Source organism: Ictidomys tridecemlineatus, chromosome 4 (genome assembly GCF_052094955.1).
Source record: "Ictidomys tridecemlineatus isolate mIctTri1 chromosome 4, mIctTri1.hap1, whole genome shotgun sequence".
Lineage (NCBI taxonomy): Eukaryota > Metazoa > Chordata > Mammalia > Rodentia > Sciuridae > Ictidomys > Ictidomys tridecemlineatus.
In genome coordinates, this window is record NC_135480.1 from 16,475,913 (window position 1) to 16,496,114 (window position 20,202).

At 33.9% G+C, this 20,202-nt stretch overlaps 2 protein-coding genes across 3 annotated transcripts; both read left to right on the forward strand.

The window, feature by feature from the left end:
* The first annotated feature begins 4,648 nt into the window (after nt 1-4,648).
* LOC101964644 (olfactory receptor 10AG1) lies at nt 4,649-5,780 on the forward strand. Of its 2 annotated transcripts, XM_013366330.1 has the most exons (2): nt 4,649-4,685; nt 4,852-5,780. In XM_013366330.1, the coding sequence occupies exons 1-2, from the start codon at nt 4,649-4,651 to the stop codon at nt 5,778-5,780; spliced, it is 966 nt and encodes a 321-aa protein (XP_013221784.1). The 2 variants fall into 2 exon arrangements, with proteins under 2 accessions (XP_013221784.1, XP_005342623.1); XM_005342566.3 differs by lacking the exon at nt 4,649-4,685 and having other exon boundaries at nt 4,807-5,780.
* A 7,195-nt stretch (nt 5,781-12,975) lies between these two features.
* On the forward strand, nt 12,976-13,884 carry LOC101967273 (olfactory receptor 10AG1). Its single transcript, XM_013366329.2, has one exon. The coding sequence runs from the start codon at nt 12,976-12,978 to the stop codon at nt 13,882-13,884; it is 909 nt and encodes a 302-aa protein (XP_013221783.2).
* The last annotated feature ends 6,318 nt before the right edge of the window (nt 13,885-20,202 follow it).

Below are 20,202 nucleotides of genomic sequence, written 5' to 3' on the forward strand. Positions count from 1 at the left end.
CCAACTAAGAAAAAGTTCATCTTGTAAAATTGCCAGATCATTTGTCAAATTTTTTTCTATGTCAGTGTCAATATTAAACCAGAAAGAAACACACTCTTCTACTGTTTTCTGACACTTGTCTATGCACAGAGTGCACTCAGAATGAATTTATTTAGAGGAAAGTTCAATAAAATAAAGGAACAAGGCAAGTTAGTGTCTGAAATCTGAAAGACTATCAGCTCCAGGATATTCCCAGGATTCTTTTGGTCCCACATACCAGGCTGTACTCTTGCATGAAGACAAGTGGACTGCACAGAGCATTTAGACTTCTATAATGAGAAAGAGGAGTTGAGGTGAGGCTAGTCTCTCTTGATTATGTAACTAATCCAATGGTCAAATTCACTAGCAATAAAGACAGTGACTGAGATCACTAGTTATTTTCGATCTTACATAGAATAGCTCAAATGCCACTAGTATTAAATGAGTAAAATCTAGTTATGTAGGCATAAGCAGATATAAAGATAGAGCTTTTCCCCTACAGAGTGAAGATCAAATCTATATACACAATGGCAATGACCATGTTCAACACTGTTTATGATACTGCAATAATTTTTCTAATGTTGCATTACACACAACCTCAAATTTAGCGATATAAGACAAATATGTTTACATATATTCTGCAGTTTATGGTGCTGGGTGGATGGTTTCTGGGGCTGCCTTGGATCTCAAAGGCTGAAATCAACATAACTGGGTCAAACTCTTATCTAGAGGATGAGGGGAAAATTTTGTTTCCAGCTCAATTAGGTTTTTAGCAGAATCCATTTCTTTGGGCATTTAGACTGAGGTACAATTTCCTGGATTTCAACTGGGGGCTGTGTCTTGGCTTTGAGAAACAAACTACACTATATGTCTTCTGCTGGATTTTATTTCTCTTGAAATAAATTTCTGATCTTTCTGACTTTGACTATCATACCTACATATAAAGGATTTATGTGATTTAAACAGATCCACATGAATAGTCTCCAATTATTAATCTCAAATGATATTAGATCTAAATTGTTCATGCAAAATGAGTTTACATTAGTACTTTTTTTTGTACAAATAGTAGATTTATGTATAAGAGGAAGCATAGTTATTTGGCAATCTACAAATCATATTTAATAGTGCTATAACACAAAAGAATAAAAACAAAAAATGATAAAACATAGTAAAGCAAAAATAAAATAATTTAAAAATGAAATTACTAAATATTTGTCAGAGAAGTTCTCTGAAAAACTTATTATATTTGAAATAGTTAAGTAAACTATGCCAAGTTTTATTGAAAGACTATAAAGAAACTATAGTCATAATTAGCAAACAACAGAAAATATAATCTCAGAAGCTAAGAATTATATTTGTTTAAAACATAAGAGATTATTTTATTTGTATATATCCATATATATTTATATATAAACATACATACTATATACATATATACATACCTACACATATTACTGGAACTACAAATAACAAAAATAAATACATGGAATTCCAGAAAATATTAATTTCACGTATTAAAATATATAAAAAAGCAAACCAAACTGAAATGGTAAATAGTATGTGAACTAGAATGGAAATGAGCAACTATTGAAAATTAAGTAAATTTCAGAAAACTTACACAATATATAATAAAATAATTTGAAGGAAATTTAGGAGGAAAGAAATAAATTCATACCAATAGCATGTGCAGATGATGAGTATATCATAATTAAGGTATATAAACTTTCTCAAATCAATCACAGATTTTTAAAAAATAGAGTAAATTTGTGTGTGTGTGTGTATGCAAGCGAGAGAGAACCCTTTTCAAGCTGATATAACAATGTGCTACAATATTGCAGAAATTCATACCATGTGATATAATTTTACAACTAATAAAGGAATAAATGACATAATAGAGAGCTCCACAGGTGGACACACCTGACATGTGGAAACACTTGATTATCAATTATATTAGCTCTACAGAATAGTGCAGAAAAACTGATTTTTATTAAATTATTCTATAAAATATTCTAAAGTAGATACAAATATACAAAAGAGAAGTTGATTCATACTCTACCTAATTACTCATAAAACAATTCTTGTAGTTTGTAAATTTGAATATTAAACATCACAAATATTTTCAAAGATAATCTGATATGATTTTGTCAGAAGGTGTCCCCCTAAAGCAGCAGTTCATGTAGGAATATTCAGAAGTGAAATAATTGGATTGTAAAAATGTAAATGATGAAAAAGAAAAATCAATCTTATGAAGAAATAACACATTTTAAAAAGAATAAGATGTGATTTCAAGACTCACAAAATCTTACTGTGAGGAAAATAGTGACAATTGTGAAATAGTAAATATATTCACCAGTGGACAATCCAGAAAGCGATACACATGTTTGTATTTTGATAAAGATGCTAGGTTAAATATGGGCAATGGAAAACATTTTCACTGAATATTGCAGGAGTAATCAAATATCTGCACAAGGAACAGTAAGCCTCAAACTTTTCCTCATGTCTTATATCAATACAAAATGGATCATAGACATAAAGATGAAATGTATTTGATAAAATGATCTAGAGGAATTCAGAAGACAAAACCTGTGAGGTACTGTGGTGAAATATTTGTAAAGACAGCTCAAGGGGCTGGGATTGTGGCTCAGCGGTAGTGTGCTCTCCTAACATGTGTGGGTTCGATCCTAAGCACCACATAAAAATAAATGAATGGAATAAAGGTATATAAAGAAAGACAGCTCATACACACACCTTACAAACATACAGATATGGAACTACCTAAAAATATTTTTTTTTCAAAAGATAGCATTAATCAATTATTGCTCACACATATTTCAGTTGAAGTATTTGCATTAAGAGTGCATCAAGAACAATTGCCATCCAATAAGTAGATACCTAGTAATAAATGAACAAAGCATTAAAAAGACACTTTAATTTTCACAAAAAGTTAATTTAGTGTAAAATAATTCTATTTCTGGAAAAGTCTTTGATCCCCACCCCCGATCTTGGAGACATTCCAAGCAAAGTGTGTATATGGGAGGAAAAAAAAAGTGGCATATTTTGCTATAGGCCTGGATGATCTGGATCTGGATGAATAAGCAGAGTACAGAAGGCAAATCTACATCTTCCACTAATGCATTTAAAAGAAGCGGTTAGAGAAACTAACTTTCTGGAAAGTAGTAGTGGACAAGTAAGTGGTATTTCACTGCCAGGAATTTCCTTCCTCATGGGGAAAGCTCTATGCCAATGAGAGGCTGAGGAAAAGTAGAGTCCATCTAGGAAACACAGCCTTGCAAAATGAGCCTGAATGACTGCCAAAGAGAAGCAGTCCTCTAGAAATTAAATTGATACATGAGAGAAGATGTTCTCCCAAGAGCATGACTATTGCTATTTAAGAGCAATCCATGTTTGCATCAAGCAAAAATATTGTTGAATTACAGTGACTTCCTCAGAGAAAGAAGAGCTTAAAAAGTTTCTAGATTAAAATTGACTGACAGAGACTGCTTCATGCACATAAATAAAGGTATGGTGTAGTTCTGGCTACTAATACATTTTATTTAAAAATATTTTAAATTTGAGGATTAAGAATAATGTAATGAAGCAGAAAACAACAAAATTGTGAGTGTATGAAATTGTTAATTCAAGTAACTCATATATTTTAACCAAAATTATTTGATAATCTTGAAAACAACTACTGACAGAAATGTGTAACTTAAGGGAGAAGCATCTGATCACTTCTATCTATCAATATATTAATTCAAAATCATAGATTGATGGGGCTCAATTGTGCATAGGTATAATAGACTTCAGAATATAAGGAATGTAGAAAACTCATTTGGGAAGTTGGAAAACAAGAATTGGGAAAATTCGATGGGAATTGTCTTGTAGTGCTGACTGCATCATAGGAATGAAACTAAGAAGGACAGTTTTATTTTTGATTCCTTTGAATCACCTGAGTGAATAAAACGTAGTGTCAAACACAGCAAAACTTGTAAAAGATAACATTATAAAAAGAAAATAAAGAAAGGGTGATATATTTGCTTACAAGACAATTAAATGACCATGGAGAATCTCACACAAGTAAGAAAAGAAATATAAAAAAGTGTGTGTGTAATAGGTCATGTGTATTTATTAACTAAAAGGATAATTCAATTTACTATTTTCTGATGTGCTGCTAGGTACCAAACCCAGAGCATCACCCATCACTGAGATTCATCCTCTTCTGAATTGATGTTTTTGATTCACAGTACCATAGTTGTTATTAGGGAAAGTAAATGAACAACATGCTGGAATTTAGGTTCCCATATTTAGCATAAGCAATGGACTGATACATAAATCAGAGCAATAATAATGCATATTTATATACTCAATAATAATGAATTAGTTTAAAAAGTTTATTTTTTAGAGTTTAAACAAAGACTTAAAGTTCATTTTGAATAATAATTAAAGAAAGAGTTTTAAGGAAATACTTAGGACTAAAATATGATATTAGAATACCAATGAAGAGATAATAAAATAAACCCAGGAATATCAGTACAAAACACTGTAACATTATTGTCCTTTTCAGAGTAAAATGATGAAAATTTATTTCTCAAAAATATACATTTGATTTTATTTCCTGAATAGATTTTAAATGCATATCACTCGATCTCTGAAATTTGAAATTTTAAGTAGTAAATACAAAAACAGATAATGATAGAAATGATTGATGAGATTATAATAGTGTATTTATGGACTAAACTCCAGGTATCCTAAGAGATCAATGTGGTTCAAGATAGGAATAAATTAACCATGTTAAATTTGCCATATCTGCAGGTGAAGAGCCAATTAGAACAGGAAAATCAAATACCACTACATTGATGGAATTTGTTCTTTTGGGATTTTCTGATATTCCGCACCTTCAGTGGATGATTTTTGGAATATTCTTATTCTTATATTGCACTATCTTGATGTGCAATAGCATTATTATACTGATAACCAGAACTGACTCTGCTCTTCAAACTCCTATGTATTTTTTTCTTAGCAACTTTTCAGTGTTGGAAATCTGTTATGTAACAGCCACTATGCCAAGAATGCTCATGGACCTTTGTACACAGAAAGGAACTATTTCCTTTTATGCCTGTGCTACGCAAATGTGTTTTGTCCTCTTGCTTGGAGGCACAGAGTGCCTCCTCTTGACGGTGATGGCTTATGACCGCTATGTGGCCATTTGTAACCCGTTGCAATACCCTGTAGTCATGAGCCACAAGGTTTGCACACAGCTAGTGGCTGCATCTTGGGTCAGTGGAATCCCTGTTGAAATTGGGCAAACATACCAGATTTTCTCTTTGCCCTTTTGTGGGTCTAACAAAATTAACCACTTCTTCTGTGACATCCCCCCACTACTCAGTCTTGCTTGTGGTGACACTTTTGTGAATGAGATGGCAGTGTATGTGGTTGCAGTACTATTTGTCATGGTTCCATTTATCTTGATCTCTGCCTCCTATGCCAAAATCATCTCCAACATTCTAAAAATGTCATCAGCCAGAGGGAGGGCTAAAGCCTTCTCCACCTGCTCTTCTCACCTGACGGTTGTGGTCTTATTCTATGGAACAGCTAGTATCACTTACCTACAACCCAAGTCAAATCAGTCTGATGGAACAGGAAAACTGCTGTCTCTTTTCTACACCATTTTGATCCCAGCATTGAATCCCATCATCTATACTCTTCGGAACAAGGATATCACCATGGCATTGAGAAAACTACTAACTAAGTTATTAATATGAGGAAAAGACTTGAACACTCAATAAGAATTTACTCATAGTCTTCTCATTTAATTACAGTAGGAATATATTTCACGTATATTACAAAATTTTAAATACCTACAATTTGAATTATTATTAGCAAACCATCTCATGTTAAAGAAAGTTTGCTTCATATACTTAGATAAGGGTTTCCCTGAAAGCAGTGTAAACATTAACCCAATAACAAGGACATCATTTTGAACATCAATCTTTCCTCTCATAATTATCTATTGTGTTTAGAGACATCAGAAGAAACCCAATGAAAGATAGTGCAACCAGGGAAAAGGATCTTGTTCTGTCATTTTTTCTATTCTTTTGTTCAAGCATGTGTTTGCTACCCTTCTCTGATGTTATAGGTTGGGTTTAGCCAAAGAAAAATCCCTGAAGAAATTATGATTTGGGTAAGGAGAATTTTGTGTTTTAATTTTCTTCTTTGTTTATTTTCACATCTTTATTTCTTCTTGTATTCCAGTCATTTTAAGTCTGTAAATCCTGTTCACGTCTCTATTTCTGGAATCTATAATGATTTCTGGTAGCTTCACTCTCTCCTATGTTAACTTAAGGATTTGTTTGCTTATAACTATAGTATTATAAGTTTGTAGATTTGTACATTTATGTCTTGGACTGAATTCTGGTCTTTCTAAATGTATCTCTATCTGGACCCTAAAAATGTGATTCTGTTGGGAACAAACAGGTCTTTTCAAATATAGTTAATTAAGGATTTTGAAATAAAATTTAAGACAGGCACCAAAGTGAAGGAAGTGTTCTCATAAGGTACAAAACACAGAAGTTTAGAAAATGGACACAGAGAAACAGAAAATATTGTGTGAAGATGGAGGCAGAGACTGGAGTGATTCAGGCACAAACCAAGGAAAACAAGAGCCACCCAACGCTAGAAGAGCAGAGGAATGACGCTCTCTTAAAGTGTTTGGAGGAGGTGAGGCCCCAGAATATCCAGTTGGGACCTTGAGAATATGAGAGACTGATATCATACTGTTTTCAGCCACCAATTTGTATTGATGTGGTCACTTGGGTCTAGGAATAAATTATATCATGTCCATGATGCTCTGATTGAAGTCTTTTATTTAAATCACCAAGCAAGAATTCTGTATCCAGCAAAGTTATAGCTCATATATCATGCATCCTTTACTTCTCTAGTTCCACCCATTTTGGTCCACATTTTTTTTCTTTTATGTAAAATAAAAAAATAATTATCCTTTTATTTAATAAACAAAATCCATGAAATATCATCTTCTAAGATTTATATCACAAAAATATTCCACACATTTGTTCCAATGTGTTTATGAAAGTGTATGTTTCTGTTTGTCACAATCAGAGACGAATTGAAGGTGAGACAGGTGACTTAGACTCTGTTGATGCACTGGAGTGAATGAATACCTTAACTGTATGCAGCTGCTCAGGACAGCCCTGAAGGGCAGCTCCACTGAGGAAACCTCACCTCCCCGACAAGTAGAGAAGAATGTAAGTCTCCGCATGTCATTCCAACTAAGAAAATATGTACCTGTGAAAATTGCCAAATCAGTGATCAAATAAATGTTTCTATCAATTTGTATGAATATTAGACCTAAGAAAAATAAATATGTTTGCTTTGTTTCCTGTTGTTTTGATTATTTGGAGATTCACCATACTAAACAGAGTACATTCACAAAGACTTTTGTCTAATGACAAGAAATATTGTTCCATGGTATAAAGAAAAATGTAGTCAATTTTCTGGGTCTGAGAGACCCTCAGTATCAGGAAATTCCCAACTTTCTCCTTTTCCCCATATGTCTGCATGTTTACTTGGCATCAGATGGCCTGTGCAGGAAATCTGGACTTTAGGCTGAGAGAGTATGGGGAGTTGGGGTGAGATCTTATTTCTCCTGGTCATATCATGTCATGACAGCCATGCTGTTAATCAAACACATTAGATATTTTGACAACCAGCAATAAAGAAGTGAGTGAGACCACCAGTTTTGTTTTGGACCTTCCACAGAACATCCTAAAGTACACTGTCTTATCTTAAGTAAAGGACCCTTAACTAGGCATACATAGAGTCAAAGATTCCTTCTACAGATCAAGGGCAAAACCACTCTAAAAGGGTAAAGACTAAGTTCAATGTCTTTTAAGTTACTCCTGAATTTTCAAATATTGCTTAACAAGTGACCCAAAACTCAGCATTTGAAGTAAATAGAAATTTATCATCTCATTGCATCTGTGGGTCATAAGTCTAGTGCAGGGCAGCTGGTTTCTGTGATTTGGGTCTCCATGGCTAAATTTAAGGTGTGGAGGCTGTGGGGAAGAGTATTTGATTCTAGCTCAGCAAGGTTGTTTGCAGAATTAATTTTCTTGTACTTGTAAAATTCAAGTGCATTTTCCTTGAAGGATGACAACTGGGGACCAAGCATTAGCTCCTAGAAACCAACCACATTGCGTCTGTCCTCCTGCTCTCTTTTATTTATTTCCCACTGAATCCTTGGATTGCTGTATCTGACTACCACACCTAAACTTTAAGAAATTTATGTGATTCAGTCATGGTTATAAGGTTGACAAACCTAGTTAAAAGCAAATGAAGTTAGTCCTTTATGATAAGTGCAAACTGATTTTATAGCATCATATATTCTTTGAATAAGTAGGAGGAGGTGCATGCACAGGAAGAACCATAAAGTTTGGAACCATCTTAAAATTGTATTTACTAAAGATATAAAGGAATAAAAACGATAAAATAAATGATATAAAATGTATGAAGCAACAGTGTGTTTATTTTTATTTAGATGAAACTACAAGTCATAAAAAGTAATACATAGTTTTCTAAGAAAATATTAATCAAAATCCCAAATCTCTATGTATACAAACATCAATATGTAAGTATATACTTATTTCTAATGAAAAAACACAATCTGAATCATCATCATTCCAAGTTTTTCATTGTTATTTTTTCTATTAATTATGTTTAATTCAAGAAAATTTTATTCAATACCAAGAGTTACATGCAAATTAATTAGTTAATTTAATTAACTTTGGTACCAGGAATTGAAACCAGGGGCACTTAAAACTAAGACACATCCCCAGCAACCATGCTCCGCCTTTTGAAAAACAAATATTTTGTTTAGAGACAAAAACTTAGTTATATTGCTTAGGGCCTTGCTAACTTGCCTAGTCTGGCTTTGTACCTGAGATCTTCCTGCCTGAGCCTCCTGATTCGCTGGGATTACAGATGGCTACCACCATACATAGCTAAGGTATCTCAATTCAAGCATTATAACAGCAAACAATAGAAATCCAAACTGTGCAAAAAAATTGTGAGAGCTATTGCTACATCTATACCTACAGTCAGGAATGTGAAATGATAAAAATACTTCAAAAAACTTTTGACAGTGCCCTAAAGTTTTGAGCAAGACATCTACAATTTCACCCAAACTTTCCACTCCGATATATAGCCAAATAACACTTATTCTAAGTAAATGAAATGAAAACATATGCAAATATAAAATTTATTCGTGGTAATATGCAACATCTATATTTATAATTACCCAAAGCTAGAAATAATAAAAACCAGCTGAGTGAATAAAAAATGGTGGCTTATTTAGTCAATGGATTTCTATTCAAAAACTACAAATAATGAACTATGATATACACAGGAACTTTGATGACTTTAACATTCTCACATTGAGGGAAAGACTCCACATGTAAGAGTATATTCTGAATTATTATGAATGATTTGTAAATTAAGAAATTCAATCAGTACTTTCTTAGGATGAAGGGTGGAGGGAAGAGGTATCCTAAACTTGCATGAGGATGTATTTGTGGAAAATAAGAATATTCTAAAACTTGATTGTGGTTATGGATTCAGAAGTGTGCATATCTGATATCTCATTGAATTTTACATCTCATTGAAAATATTTTAAAGTTTGTAGTGTGGTTTGAAAAATTTACCTCATAATATCAGTATCTAAATAGCAAGCTGATAATGAAAAATAATACTGACATTGTATAAGGTGCAAGTGTACCTGTCAAAATAACCAATCAAAATACATTGTCATGTGCTAGGATAGTTGTTCTGTTGTTGAAAGTGTTAATGATAAACTTAAATATTAATGGCTATGTATTACAGCATTCTATTTTGCTTTTGAAACTATTCTTAAATATTGGTTGTGAAATGTAATAAAAGTTACTTTTAACTTCACTTTTTATTCCCAGAAATATTCCATATTGGAAAATAAATATACTGTGCTAGTACAAGCAGCCTAACACTGTTACTAGTTGGCCACATTTAAGTTGAAGCAAAGAAGCAAAAATAAGAACTATATTTAAAAAAAATTCAACAGGGCTGTATTAAATTTTAAAAAAAATCTGAAAAAAAAATGCTGTAAGCAAAGAACTCAGAGAGCAAGGTTTGAAAGACGTTGACTCTTTGACCTGGAATCGAGTTCTAAATCCCAGACTTGCTGAGGTATAAATGCAGGACAGGGTGCAGGAGGCTCTGAGTGCTGAGATATCCTTTAGATGAAATCAAGACAGAGGGTGAACAAGGTTCACTGTGGAACTGGGTGCCACAAGGAAAACTACATGGAATTTCTTGGTACCTGGAGTAAGTGTTCTTCAAATCAACCCAGAGACAGCTGTCTATCCCAGTCACCCCATGGCATACCAGTGCAGGCTGGTAAGAATTTGTTGTTCATTGATATCTGAGCCTGGAGAGGATGACTTATTCCATAGAGAAATTTGTTACAAAAGGTTTTAGATTTTAAGAAACTGAACTCTATGAGATCAGAGAAGGATCTGATGTGTTTGGAACAAATAATGAAACACACTACTAGTGGCCAGACTCGGGCTGTGGTTTCATGCTCTCCAAACATATTTCCACATGTTTGACATAAAGCAACTTCTCCAGCACCATCCTATTTAGTTGGAAAGATTAATCAGATTTCTTTAGTTATAGATCATTTTTAATCAGAGTATTTTGTCTTATGTGTGGACTCTGACTAGTTTCCCCAATATCATCTGGGTTAAAATTAGGTGTATTATGTGTTGGTGCTTTTTAAAGCATTTTTTTTCTGTATAATCTTTGTTCAATTTTAAGTTATTTGAGTGCTAGTTGTCCATGAGGAACTACAAAGATGGCTGAGGGAACTAGGCCATATAGTGTGGTGCAGATGGAAGTAATAAACTTTCCTAAATGCTACCTGCAAAATTGTACTGTGTAGGAAACTTGCTTATTTTGCTAAGTAATTGGTATTTCTGACTTTTTTTTCATTTTCTTGGATATTTTCAGATGTTTTATAGAGTGATAAATATCATTTCTAATGATAGGAAGATGATTAGATAAATCTGCTTTAATGGTGGATGGACATTCAATGTGTTACCTACTATAGTAAAGTCAAGGTGGTGGTAATTCATGAGTACAGTTCTCATTTTTTGATATAAGTGAAAAAAATGATAATAAAAAAGTACAGAGAAGCAATGTAGAAACATGCTGTAGTAAAGAGAAACAGATTCAAAACATGCAAAGAATGTGCTTTTAGAAACACAATGTCCATGCTCATGGAAATCCAAGCAGGAAATCACAAAATTGATTCCACATACATAAGATTCTAGGCTCATGGTTTGTTGTTTGAGACTCTTCTCCACACATGCCTGTAAACAGTTCAGACAGGATAGGGTGTTTGGATGAAACTTTTCTCTTGTTTTTCTGCCAAAATCTAGTTTAAAATATTTATTTTGGTCATAGTCTCTAGTTTTTAAACAGCTAGATACTTTTCTTGATTAGACAACATTATACAAATTTTAAAATTTCTAGGTATTTGTCGTCTTGGATGGTGTGCTTTAGTTTAACAAATGTTAATTTAGGGTACAGATGATCCAGTTCTAAAAAGGGCCACCCCAAATATGAAGAGTCAATGTAGAGACCATGTATGTGACAAAATATGTGTCCCATTTCCTAGAGGCCTAGATGGCTTGAATCTGAAAAAAAAAAAAGAAAGAAAGAAAGAAAGAAAATCCACATTACTAATTAAAGGCCATGAATATGATAAAACTTGGCTTGATTGATTGTTTTTAACTTCTGTGGCCTGACATGATAGACAAATAAGTGATATTTCACTGCCAGTAAATTTCTTCCTCTTGAGGGAGGCTCTATGCCAAGGATGGGCTGGGGAGAAGGATGGATCTATATCCAAGAGCTATGACCTAGAAAAATGAACCTGAATGCTTGCCAACAGAAGTTCCCTAGAAATTAAATTGGTACATGAGAGAAGATGTTCCCCAGGGTTGGCAGGACTCTTGCTATTTAAGAGCAATGCATGTTTCCAGAAAGCAAACCTGATATAGAATTAGAGTAAATTTCCAAGAAAAGAACTGAAAATTTTATAAGATAAGTCACTTAACACTCCGTTGACTGCTTCATGCAAATCTATAAAGGTAAGGTATAATAGAGCACTTTGAGTATTTTATTCAAAGATAGTTGAAAATTAATAAAACAGAAAATCATCAAATTCTCAGATCCATATCTGAGTAAAATATTTATATAATGCATGCATATCTTGAATTTGTTAATTTTAAAGATGGACAGTATTAGATATATGTAAATAATGATAATGACATTTATAAGGTAAATGATTTATTTAAACTAAAATTGAAAACAAGTAGAAAGCATTGAAATATAAAGATATTTAGTAGAAATTTGACAAAAATAAAATAAAAGCAATAAAAGCTTCAAGAGTAATGGTTTGAAGCAAAAGAAGGTGAAATATCACTACCAATACAGAGAAAAATAACAAACTCAAAAAAAAAAAAGAAATGAGAAAAAGTATGTAACATGATTCCAACATTAAGGAAAAAATAATAAAATACTATTTATCCACAATATGTTCTAAACAATAATAAATACTTCTCAATAACATTGTTATCATTACAAGTCAAGTATAATAAATGAATTCAATCTTAATGCTTCATTTTACCTGCTTATAAGTTAATGCCTGGTGCTTTAAAGTTTATTTCATAAAAATAGAGCATACAAATGATAAAAATAATTTAAGGGATTATAAAGTATATTCATGCATCTAAGCTACATAACATAGGATATCATTGTAGTTACAAAGATAAATGAATTAACCATCTTGAATTTGCAATATCTGCAGATGGGGATCAAATTAAAACAGAAAAATCAAATACAACAATGCTGGAATTTGTTCTTTTGGGGTTTTCTGATATTCCCCATCTCCGGTGGATGCTGTTTGGGATATTTTTACTCATCTACTTGGCTATTCTGATGTGCAATAGCATTATAATAGTAATAACACAAACTGACCCTGCTCTTCAAACCCCCATGTATTTCTTCCTTAGCAATTTTTCCCTTGTGGAAATCTGTTATGTAACCGTCACCATCCCAAGAATGCTCATGGACCTATGTACACAGAAAGGAAATATTTCCTTGTATGCCTGTGCTACTCAAATGTGTTTTGTCCTCTTGCTTGGAGGCACAGAGTGCCTCCTCCTGACAGCAATGGGCTATGACCGCTATGTGGCCATTTGTAACCCTCTGCAGTACCCTGTAGTCATGAGCCACAAGGTCTGCATGCAGCTGGTGGCCGCCTCTTGGATCAGTGCACTTCCAGCTGTGATTGGACAAACATACCAGATTTTCTCTTTGCCCTTTTGTGGGTCTCACAGAATTAACCACTTCTTCTGCGACATCCCTCCAGTCCTCAAGCTTGCTTGTGGTGACACTTTTGTGAATGAGATGGCAGTCTATGTAGTTGCAGTGGTGTTTGTCATGATTCCATTTCTGTTGACCATCGCCTCCTATGGCAAAATCATCTCCAGTATTCTGAAATTGTCATCGGCCAGAGGAAGGGCTAAAGCCTTCTCCACCTGCTCTTCCCACCTGATGGTTGTGGTCTTGTTCTATGGAACAGCTGGGATCACGTACTTGCAACCCAAACCAAATCAATCTGAAAGAATTGGCAAACTGATTTCTCTCTTCTACACCGTTTTGATTCCAGCTTTGAATCCCATCATATACACTCTGAGGAACAAAGACATTATGGTGTCACTGAGAAAACTACTAGCTAAGGTGTTAAAATGAGGCAAAGATTTGAAAACTCAGAAATAATTTGCTAATGTTGCTCCAAAGAAATGAATTTTATTACTATATTCTCAAATAATGGTAGTTAATATTTAGTAAAGATCCACATTATATCCAGGAATCTTTGTTTTACAGAGTTTAGGTGAGGGTTTTAGTACAACCAGAGAACAAATTAACTCAATTGAAAGATCTATTTTGAATATGAGTCTTTCCTCTCATGGCTAACTGTGGAGTCAAGAATCTTCCTGAGTAGCACATGAAAGATTGTTAACTGTGTCATTAACCTGTGTTTAGGGCCATGTTCTGGGATAATTTTCTTTAATCTTCTCATTCTTCCAGATAAATCTGCTCTTCTCCAATAGTGTGTTTGGATTTACCAGGAAATTCCATGCAAAGATATAATAACAGACCGTGTCTCTTTAATCCTGAGTATGTTCCCTCCTGTACCACTCAGATTTCATTGTTCTCTGTTAATCTCAGTCCCTTATGCTGTAGCTTCTAGTCTGCCTTTCGTCATATCTATTTAGTATGAGAAGTTTGTAGAATTTTCACTATCAATACCTATTTTGAGAGGGTTGGATGGCATTCTCTCAAAATATATCTCTACTTAGAAACTTCAAATGTGACCATTTGTAAAAAGGCTCTTTGCAGATGTACTTCAATAAGGATTTTGAAATGAGACCATCATGTTAGGAAGCAATTCCAAGGATCAGAGCCCTCATAAGATCAGAAGGCAGAAGAAGTTTAGAAAACAGAGGAAATCAGAGAAGAACATCATGTGAAGGTGGAGGCACCGACTGGAGTGATACCGCCATGCACCAAGGAAGACAAGGGACTCCAAAGGCTGAAGGAGACTGGGCGTGACTCTTCGCTAAAGACCAGAGCAAGCAAGTCCCCAACCACACTGTGATTTGGGAGACTGGTGAGGAGAACTGTGAGAGAGTAGTTTTGTATTGCTGTAAATCATACATAATCCATTTAGAGTAATTTGTTAAGGCAGACATAGGAAAATAATACAGCATGTAAATGATTCTATTATTAAAGTTCTTTTATTTTAATTATCTTACATGAATTGTGTATCTTGCCTGTTCACATGGTAAAATCCCCATTTGTATTCTTCCACCCATTTGGGGAAATGCTTTGATTTTTTTTCAAAATATTACTTATCTTTTATTTTACAAACTAGATCTATGAAACGTTATCATATGGAAACACTACCTGCCTAAGAATTGTAACATTATATATATATATAAAATGTGGTAGTAATTGAAATTGAGTCCAAAAACACTCCAGCCCGGAGCTACTGCCCTACTTATTTTTATTTTATTTTTTATTTTGAGATAGGGTCTTCTGATGTTGCAGAGGCTGGCCTTGAAGTTGTGATCCTCCTGCTTGAGCCTCCCAGTAGCTGGGATTACAGGAATGTGCCACTGTGTCTGGCTTTGAATGATTTTTTAAAGACTTTTGGTTTTCTTTTTCTTAACAATGTAAAACCAAATTGGAGTCAAAGGGGAAGCTCTGTGCACCTAGAATAAGATCTGGATTACATCTATGTTCTCTAGTACTGCCAGCCCCACAAGGCCACGCTTTATAGCAGCTCAGTGATAGAAATTCCCATTTTCCAAACAGAATGGAGAGCTCATCATTAATCTGAGTAAGAAAATACATCTCTCTGAAAGTGACCATATTGTCAGTCAAACAGGTTTTCCTCTCTATATGGGTGTCATTATTAAACCTATAGGAAAATGAATGTAGCTGTGTTGCTTTCTGTAGTTTGTTTATTTGAAAGGAGTCACCAGACTGCAGTGTACTCACAGTGACAAACACATAGCTCAGTGATGTAGAGAAAAGATGCAGGCAAGCAATGGAGACCTAGTGGGCAGCAGGAAATTCCAGGCTATATCTTTTGCTTGATATCAAGTGGACTGTTCAAGGAATGTGGATTTCTGGAAGGCTGAGTAAGGGGGAATTTTAGGTGGGGTCTCATCTTTCTTGGTCATGTTACTAAGTCAGGCTGTCAAACACATTAGGGCTGTTGCCAAACAGTGATTGGTATCACCAGAGTGCTGTTAGAGCTCACAGAGAGCATAATGAAGTCCACTGTTCTTATCTTAAGAAAGAGCAAAACTACAGGCATCTAGTCACAACAGACATAAAGACAGAACTATTTGTCAATCAGGTATAAATCAACCACATCTGCATGGTGATAATAACAAAATTCATAGCTTTTTTAAGTCATTGCAGTGGTTTTCTAATGGTGGTAAACAAATTACTACACAGTTAGCATGTTAAGGCAACACACATCTATCTTCTTCTGTAGGTCCTAAGTCTGGTGCAGGGTCACTAATTTCTCTACCTAGAGTCTCAAGCTGAAATCCAAGTATCTGCTGGGCCAAGCTATTATCAGAAAGATGAGGGGAAGATATTTGATTGCAAGCTCAGCTTGGTTATATTGTTTCCATAATCCATTTTCTGGTGGATAAAAGACCACAGGCCTAGTTTTCTGGCTGGATATCAATGGGGTCCAGGTCTTACCTCCTAGAAACCTGCCACATTTCATAATTCTGCCCTCTTGTATCTCTCACCTTGAAACTCTTTTTCTTTAGTTCTGTTTACTCCATATAGATTGAAAGGAATTATGTGATTAATTCAGGTCTACATAAGTAATCTCCCTAAACTCAACTGATATTACACCTTAATTCTAAGAGAAAAATAATTTTACATTATGGCATAGATGATTGATTGAATAAATAAAATTGAATGTATAGGAGGAAGGATAAATCATCTTAGAATAGAACTTTGTAGAGTTATAATATACACAAATACAAAAATCAGGAGAAAATGATAAAAATATACAAAATAAAACAGTAAGTGAATATTTTTAAATGGAATCAGTGAAATTTGATGGAGACTTGCTTTGAGCCATAGAGCTAAGTAAAGTGTGACAAGTTGTGTTGAGAGGCTACAGAAACCAGAACTGTCAATACTAGGAAATCAGAGATGATAAAATATGACCTCAGAAATTAAAGCATTTGTTTAGTCACAAACTGACTATACTTCTATTTTTTTTCTCAAATGTATGATTTCCTGGAACTGATTTTCACATTAATAATAGTAGACCTAAAATAATTTTCAATCATGTAAATTACCATTCCTTAGTAATTTATTCCATTCACAAGTGATTTATCTTCAAAATCTTTTAGTAACAGTTCTGTTTTTTTTTTTTTTTTGACTAGTATTGGAACATTACTGAATTTGAGAGGAAGTCACTGTAGAAAGATTCATGGCAGTATATAGCAAATGCCATTAAGAAACATAGAGTCATTTCAATAAAATTAATAGCAAAATCAATTTATTTCCATTTAAAAAAGCAACATGATATTAAAATGCAATTAGCCATTCATATCTATGAATTTTATATCTCTATAAAACTGAAGTTTAAAATTTTTGAAAGACAAAAAATGCCATCTGTACTGAATGTATACAGATATAATTCTTAACATTATTCCCTAAAAATATTGTATAACATCTATATAAGTACATTTATAACATATTCCTTTGCTATTATAAATAACTTAGAGGTGATTTAAAGTATATTACAGTGTTTTTATACATCCAACATCATTTTACAAAAGGAACTTGAACATCTACTGATTTTAGTGTCCAATGGTGTCTTGGAAGCGGTCTATCACAGATCCTGAGGGACTACTATAATATGTAAAACAAAATAAAAAATAGCAAGTAGTTGTGAAATTTCACATAAAATATTTCAGCAATTTAATCTAGTGAACTATAAAATCATTTAAGCAAATTAGAGGAAGTAAATATGATGTTGGTGGTACTTTGTTGTAACAGAAAATCCAGTATCAAAAAAGATATTTTTCTCCCAGTGTGAGCCACAAATTCAATGAAATAGAATAAAATCATATGTGTGTGTGTGTGTGTGTGTGTGTGTGTGTGTGTGTGTGTGTATTGGGTGTTGTCTAACACATCAGACTGACATGAAAATTGTTTTGGAGAAGAAGATGGTCAATAATCACCCAGGTAATGTTGAATAAGAGTAAAGTGAGGGGAATCAGTGTAGCCAACATCAGGACCTATTTTAATGCTGCAGAAACTGATAGAGTATAAATTCTAAGTAGTCAATTACACATAGAGATCTCAACACACAGACAGACTTGAATAATGACAGACTTTAATAAGTCTTGCTATTTAATTGAATTTTAATGTATAAAAAAATTAATTCCTTAATATTTACTCCATAATGTTTACAAAATAAAATGGTTTCAAATACTTTATATCCTAAATATGTAATAAAACATGAAGTAATTTCAAAAGCAATTTATATTACCTTCATGGATTTAGTTTGAAAAAATTCTATTAACACAGCCATTAACCATTGTGGAAAAAACTGATAAATTAAACTGCAATAATTAAAAATTGTTGTGGGGTATAATTGACTGAGTTAAATGCATATAAAAAAAAATATGCCAGGCCTGGTGTGGTGGCACACGCCTGTAATCCCAGTAGCACAGGAGGCTGAGACAAGAGGATCCTGAGTTCAAAGCCAGTCTCAGCAACTTAGCAAGGCATTAAGCAATTCAGTGAGACCCTGTCTCTAAATAAAATATAAAATAGGGCTGGGGATGTGGCTCAGTGGTTGAGTGTTCCTGAGTTCAATCCCCACTACCAAAATAAATAAATAAATAAGCCAGAATAAGGTCCATTAGTCTGCATAATGAGTATGTAGGCAACAAACAAAAATAAAATGTGCTCTTCCTCCAAAGAAGTCAAAAAGAAATGTGTGTATATATATATATATATATATATATATATATATATATATATATAGAGAGAGAGAGAGAGAGAGAGAGAGAGAGAGAGAGAGAGAAACAGAGACAGAAACAGAGAGACAGAGAGAAAGTTTGAGAAGAAATTTCAAGGAGAAAGGACAAAGGAGCACTTCACAAATGCCCAGGGTGAAAAATAATAATAATAATCCATTAGTAATATGTGGGAGACCAACCTTGCACTTGACTGAGTCACACTCCCCGGTTGGGTGCTGAGGCCCTCAGTCACAGAAATGTGGCAGAGCTTTCCCCACCCTTCTTGGGTTTTAGGATCAGTGTCTTGTGCATGAGTGTGTCTTGCTACCCGTGGGTGAAGCTATGCTCACCTGTTCCTTTGTAATCTAACCCCTTGCCCTGTTTAGGATAGAATCTTCCATGGAAGTGCCTTGTATGTGTTCCCTTCTCTTACTGTGCCCTTGGGTGTGGTCTACCCAGGTGTCAGTCAACCTGCTGAGAGTGGACATCATGAAGATAGACTCAGCCCCCTGAAACCTGTCCCCTTGCCTCATTTGAATAGCTTCTCCTCAATAAAAGGGGTCAGCGCATGTACACTCTTTCTGTTCCTGTGGACCCTTAAGGTCAGAGGTGCCGTCACAGCGACCCCAAAGTGTCTCTTGTGGGTTATTTTGCACAGCCCTGTTAGCTCAGTTCAACTGGAGTTTTAGTGGTGAGAACAGAAATCCGGCAGTAATAAGCAAACAGTGAGATGCATGACACAACTATCAGTGCGTCTAAAGTTTGTAACAGGAAGCACAGCACACTACATGCATGAGTGCATAAAAGAGCAATGGCAACTCCCCACCCCCATCTCTGGCATATGAAATTTTAATCCAATTCAGCAAATAGCCTGCCTTCTCCTGGAGATTCTATCTACCTGTGTTTATCCAGCAGATGCATGCATACCTGCAAACCAAGAGTTACCCCCAAGAATGTTCATCTTAATATGATTCATAGCTGTAAATGTTTATCAAATCAGAATTTGAAGCAATTGTGATAATTTCACATAAGGAAACATGAGAGGTGATGAAAACTGACAAGCCTAGGAACAAAAATGAATGAAGCTTTCTGAGAAAAAAAAATCTTATACTAAGAATGTACTATTTTAAGTGAGTTTAAAAGAATGTGTAGAAATGCCTACCATATATATGAATAAAGGCATATATATGATAAGAATATATTCATATTTACATATTTCTACATATACATATATTTATACTTTTCATACTATTTTATATTTTGTTTAATGAACAAATTATTATGATGATGATGAAAAGAAAAACAATATGTTTTTTGCTAGGAGCAAATTCAAAATATGAGTTATCTTTTGCTTCCCCAAAAATATGGTACAAGACAGGTGATCTTGCACAAAATTTTCTTCCTCCTTTCTGAAAAGGATGTAATTAAAACATTTAAATGTTTCATCATTTAATAAATTAGCTTTTACTTCTAATTGAAAGATAAAGGGTCA

Bases quoted from the DNA above. Each gene is read 5' to 3' on its own strand.
- LOC101964644 (XM_013366330.1), top strand. From the start codon at position 4,649: ATGCATATCACTCGATCTCTGAAATTTGAAATTTTAA. The intron at 4,686-4,851 runs GTAGTAAATACA...CAATTAGAACAG, and splicing joins TCTGAAATTTGAAATTTTAA to GAAAATCAAATACCACTACA.
- LOC101967273 (XM_013366329.2), top strand. From the start codon at position 12,976: ATGCTGGAATTTGTTCTTTTGGGGTTTTCTGATATTCCCCATCTCCGG.